General features: G+C 43.4%; 1 protein-coding gene across 1 annotated transcript in view; it reads left to right on the top strand.

The window, feature by feature from the left end:
- Nucleotides 1–6,175, top strand: part of LOC106804824 (adenylate cyclase type 1-like) — a 118,008-nt gene that overhangs the window by 95,982 nt on the left and 15,851 nt on the right. The window contains exons 9-10 of the mRNA XM_014806174.1: nucleotides 3,517–3,708; nucleotides 4,824–5,009. Of these exons, the coding sequence (XP_014661660.1) occupies nucleotides 3,517–3,708; nucleotides 4,824–5,009 (378 nt within the window). The remainder of the gene's footprint in view (nucleotides 1–3,516; nucleotides 3,709–4,823; nucleotides 5,010–6,175) is intronic.

The following is a 6,175-nucleotide window of genomic DNA, read 5'->3' as shown; positions in this document are numbered from 1 at the left end:
TATATATAGCGGCCGCTTACAGGGGCGATACTCTCTCAGTATATCTGTGCAATGTGTGTGCAGTGATGTGTGTGTGTTATTGCTTCAACGACCTTTTTAAGTGCTAACTTTATCGACATCTCGAGGAAGTATAAAGATTCCAGTAAAGATCGATTTTACGTCAGTATCATACGTCAGCTACCTCAAGTGTTGTCAAGTATAGAACACAAACTACAACTATTGCTAATAGCTGCGGGTGAACGGAGCATGCGCGATCGACACCGAGATTGCCCTGACTCGACATAATGACGTCATTCGGCTGACCATTCTTGGGATTGGTGATGATCGCAGTGATTCCTGGCACAAACAGGCTGACCCATGACCACTGACTAATGGGATGATCGAGCTGATCACTCTTACGAACATCCACGGATTGCAATGTCACTGAGTTCAGTGCAATCAGGCTGACTCAATGATAGGATTGTCCGTCTACTCTTGCTGCAGGAATGGCCATTCATTGACCTGTCCGGGCAGCGAAATTTTTTTCCCCACTTGAGTTCGGGACCACAGCTAATCAGCGCACTCCATTCACTCGACTTCCTCGAAGCAACAATGTAAAATGAATATTTCACGGATAACGATTGTTTTATCGACCCTCTCATCACCACGCACGGCGGATAGGTCAATTCGAGTTTGACACATCACTGGTGTAACAACAGCGTGACTTGTGATACGGGCGAGGTGACCACTGATACGGTCGAGGTGACCTCTGATACGACTCGAGGTGACCACTGATACGGTCGAGGTCACCACTGATACGGTCGAGGTGACCACCGATAAAGACGAAGTGACCACTGATACGGCCGAGGTGACCACTGATACGGACGACGTCACCATTGATACGGTCGAGGTGACAACTGATACGGTCGAGGTGACCACTGATACGGTCGAGGTGACCACTGATACGGTCGAGGTGACAACTGATACGGTCGAGGTGACCACTGATATACGGACGAGGTGACCACTGATAAGGACGAGGTGACCACTGATACGGACGAGGTGACCACTATAATGTGATCGAGATTGACTGTAAAGCTGAACAATCTTGCACCGTCATGTTTTAAATGACGAGGCAAGGCAGACATGAGAACAAATGTGATTAGAAACGTGCGCGGGTTTCTTCCTGTACGGCAAAAAGCTTTGACATTATCCGTCAGACGACAGTTAGCAGCCAGCGCGCAATATTCATGCTTATAGATTCAACAACCACTGTGAGGCCATATATACCAAGATCGTACTCCATAATGATCGTCGCGGCATTTCTCTATAAGTTACCACCCACCATGGTCCCACGCAGGATTCATGGCTCCATCTCCAGCTATTCTGCGCGAGTAAATAGCCAGCAGTTAAGAGCAAGCAAAGGAAACCATCTATCTTTGAAAAAAGGAAAATCACATTGTGAAGGTGCGCATATCCGCGCTATAGCGTTTGCAGTTTGAAATTGCATAGCTCAATTAAAAGAATACTCTAATTCGTAATGATTCTTCTATTCGTTATTCGTAATAAATAGGGCGTTTGTAATAGTGGCAGGGGTATAACTAACTCATTTTGTTTGATGCTAAAGCCGCACGCGCAGTTTGTGTTATGGGAATTTGACCATGGACAATACATCATTAGAGATTGACCATGTACTAAGTATCCACATTTATATGTGGGAGGATGAATGTCCCCCTTGCCCCCTCCACTAGCTACGGCAATGTGGACTTTAAATATACGAGCATAGTATACAACTTCTTATTATATAGAAATTCAACTAATATGCAGTTCTCATACTATACTCTTTTTCCTATTAATCATGTGAAAATGAAATGTGGTGTAAGCCGTTCGGAAGAATTGGCTGTACTTAGTAGACAATCAAGCCTCCATCAATTACTCAAGGTTTATGAATAGATTTGTTTGATGCGTAAGAATCGTTGCTCCTTCTGATTGAGTGACGCGCTCGCACAAACCTGGTTATGGTCTTGCTTAAAGCCGGAATGAGTATACCGATTCCATAACCTGATACAGAAATTTTGCTTCAGAGTTTGCTCTGATTACGTCGCTAATTGTCTGAGTAAACATTATAGTTGCTTGCGGATTGGCTATATGATTGCGCTACCATGCTATATTTGGTGTAAGAGATTAGAATTGTCTAGAATAAATTTTGACGGAGTCTTTACAATCAATGCCAAAGATTTACGAGCAGGGATTTCCGGAAATATTGGCCATCACCGAGATATGGACGTCGAAAGCGAAAGAATTTATATAAAGAGTCGGAAGTCATGAATGCATTCAAGAGTGGTCTCGTACCAGCTACATTACCGGGACAGAATCGCACTTTTATGTTTGATATATTAGTTATCCGCATTTTCGTCCCTCCGCTAATGTACCAACAGATTACGAACGACAACAAGAAAGCGGCATTGAAGACGCCGCGCATCGTAGCATTCCCCGTGGGATCATGCGATGCTGTTTACCTTCACGTCGGTTGGCCCCATTTTCCTCCGGCATACACGAAATTAAGCACACGGTAATGCGTTCTTCCGTGCAGTAGTCACCGATGTGATGACCGACACGAATTGCTATGCATGCTGTAACGTTTACTGTGCTATATTTCCGGATTTAACCACTAACACAGATTTGTCTTTCAGTTGAGTTTGAGAGAGAGGGGGCGAGAAACGGGAATGGAGGAGCTAGGGCGCGCGCGAAATGAAACATGCAGTTTATTAACAGAGTTTAGATGATAAAACGAATGATTGAATTGGATTTAGAACGATAATCGATGTCTAGCACAAAGAGGGATGTTAATGTGTGGGAATAGGCAATAAGGTGGGTGTGCCTGCATTGTATTGTGGATTCAAGCCAAGTAATCACTGAATTGACAATTTAACGATTGAAAACGAAAATAGGGGATGAAAATAATGATTGAAAGAAAGTTGTATAGCGCGGAAAATTTTCAAGGTCTCTCCTCTTCACTAATTTTCCTTGCGATCATGCGCGCACATAAGCGTTAATCACATAAGCGTTCGCGTCCGCGTCGTTCATATATGCAGAACGCTGAATTTTTTGTAAACATCAATCTAGAAGAAACATACGTTTTCTTAGAATTTCCGGCTTTATCGCTTACTCAATTAAAAGCGAAGCTGAGAAGTGGAACACTATCGAGTAATATTTAATAGACAACTCTAAAGACACATATGCCAATACTAATATCCATTACAGTAATAAGCAGGCAGGTGAAAAGATGTATAAAGGAGTTCTATCACAAAATTAATTCCGCGTTTTTTGATATTGTACAGATCCGCATATATATGAGAAGATCTTTTCAATCAGCGATTGCTACATATTGTCATACTTTCTTAGAGTTGTCTCCTGAATTACAGTAACATGCGGAAATAGGTTCATACTTTTTTGTGCTCAGCTGTATAACGAACGCTTTACATAACTCTGTTTAATATTTCGTTGACACGTTCCGTTCCTACTAATTTACCGATGCAGAATAATCGGCTGGATGCTCTGAGAGCCAGGACATTACTGCAGCGGCTTCCCGGTAAGAAACTCTCCTTCAAGAACGTGTCGAAATGTGTCATCACACTTCTGCATCAAGTGAACTTTAACGCTGAGATACCCTTCTCACACGTACTCACGTCCATGGACACAGAGAAACCAGGCGCCAAGAAGGTTCGAAAGGTATTTAATTTATGTATAACACCCTTATTATACATCAACTAGGGTCAACTATCTGTCTGCCCGTGTGCCTGTCTGTCTGTCCGTCCGTCTGCTTGCCTGCCTGCCTGCCTGCCTGCCTGCCTGTCTGTCTGTCTGTCTGTCTGTCTGTCTGTCTGTCTGTCTGTCTGTCTGTCTGTGTGTCTGTGTGTTTGGCTGCCTGCCTGCCTGCCTGCCCGCCTGCCTGCCTGCCTGTCTGTCTATCTGTCTGGCTGGCTGACTTGCTGACTGGCTGACTGGCTGGCGGACTATCTGGCTGGCTGACTGGCTGACTGGCTGTGTGTCTGTCTGGCCGTCCGTCCGTCCATCTGTATGTTCGCCTGTCCGTTTGCCCTTCTGTTTGTTTGTGCGTCTGAGTGGATGTCTAGCTGCCCGTGTGTCTACCTGCCTGGTTGGCCACCTGCACCTCCCCGCGTTCAAAGACACTCGTTAGAGTTAGAGTTAGAGTTAGCTGCTTTCAAAAGCCGTAACTTATCAAAATCGCCTTAGCTTTTAGTCCTTCTAAATCCTAAAATAGTTTTATTAAAAAATTTGAGTGAATTGCCGAGAGCGCAATTACTTGGAAATTGGAAGTGTCAGCGTGGGACGACACATTTGCTCGCCAGTACAGTAGTGATCCTGACACTAATTGATAATTTTCGTTTTAAAAAGTGTCACGATTTTGAGGCCTGACATTATTTCAATTATATCATATAATAGTGTGATTACTCGCTCCACCCGTTTCGTGAGTTCTGCTCTCGACACTATGATGATAAAAAAATATGCAAAATATCTTTAAAAACAACTAAAAATATTATTTCGCATTAACATATAAACGGAAAAAGCAGTATCACGAAAAAATTAGCCGCTGTACAGTAAATGTTATTTGTGCTGTCATCCGATTACCACGAATCCTGCTTCTGTCTGCTACCTAATGTCCTGTGAGAGCTGACTCGCTGGCATGCCGATACTATTACAGCGCACAATTGTGTCACCGCTAACACAGTGTTTTATCGATAAAACTATCTGTCTCTCTTGTCGTTACAGACTTTTATTTCTTATGTCGTTTAAAACTAACGCGTGTATCTTGTGTCTCGCAGACAAAGGTCACGGATCGGTTTAGGAAGCCATTTAGGAAGCGGCATGCCACCCTCATGCATCAACCAACGAACCGCGTCAATAGGTACCTTGCCAACGCGATAACAGCACGCAGCATAGACCGAGAGAAGTCGCAACACGTCAACTTCTTCACATTGCGCTTTAAACAGTCGCAAAAAGAGAAAATGGTAATGTCAATAAATAAATAAATATAATATTAAATTAAATAATATTATATATATTATATAATAAATACACACCACCACACACACACCTACACACACACACACACACACACACACAACTACAGCACACACACACCACACACACACACAACACATCGCGCACACACACACACACACACACACACCACACACACACACACACACACACACACCAACACACGACACACCACACACAACACTCACGTCGCATTTTTGCGCGCCACGCATGACGCTACGATGCAGGGGCGGACCGCGACAGCATTGTGCCATTGGTAAAGCCGACTCTAAAAGACTTTACGTTGCTTCGCTAGCCAGCATCTTTCGCCACAATTCTTCCACCTATGCCTAATATATCGTAGGAATGATGCTCGGCGTCGCTTGTCCGCACGTTGACAGCCAACATAATTTTCAGATTTATTTAGAGAATATCATGAGGTTTTTTGACGCTATATGGAGTACAAACATCCCCTGCGGCTGCCCGCCAGGCCGCCCCGGACGCTATATGGAGCGAGTACAACATGTACAGTAAACATTAGCGTTACAGTCGGCCTGGGGCACTGCCGCGCTGTATAGTGCAACGAGAGCAGTTTTACTATAGAGTAACGGAGTGTCCAGTGTTACAGTGAACGATAACTATAGATACGTCCCACATTTACTTCCTTTATTAAGCTGAACTCAATAGGTCTGTCCTTATGTAACGATGGTAATTTTCAATTAATGGTCAGTATCTTACAACGTTATTATATATATATACCAGAAAACATTCCACTAGCACATTTGGGGTGATTATTGCGCGCGTGAAGTATGAATAGCAGTTGGAACAACACGTGAATCCAATAGAAAATATCTTCAAAAATGCATTTCTAGTTATCATAATATTGGATTTGCGTAGTACACACGTTAGATTACAAACGATATTATATAGGCAATTACCGCTAACAGGTGGTTTGTGGATAGCTTTCTTTGCCGTATAAACGTGATGAATTAAGTTATGCATTGCGTGAGCCGGGCTTCCGTCTGTCTCTTGCTAGCATGGTTAGTCAATTTGGCATTCTTAGCCATTTTGGAAACTCACATTTCGTCTGGAAACACATTAACATTTCATGATATGATGCTCGCCAACTGCGTAG

This window comes from Priapulus caudatus, unplaced genomic scaffold (assembly GCF_000485595.1).
Source record: "Priapulus caudatus unplaced genomic scaffold, Priapulus_caudatus-5.0.1 Scaffold89, whole genome shotgun sequence".
NCBI lineage: Eukaryota > Metazoa > Priapulida > Priapulimorpha > Priapulimorphida > Priapulidae > Priapulus > Priapulus caudatus.
The sequence above is the reverse complement of the archived record's forward strand: the minus strand, read 5'-3'. Positions and strand labels throughout refer to the sequence as shown.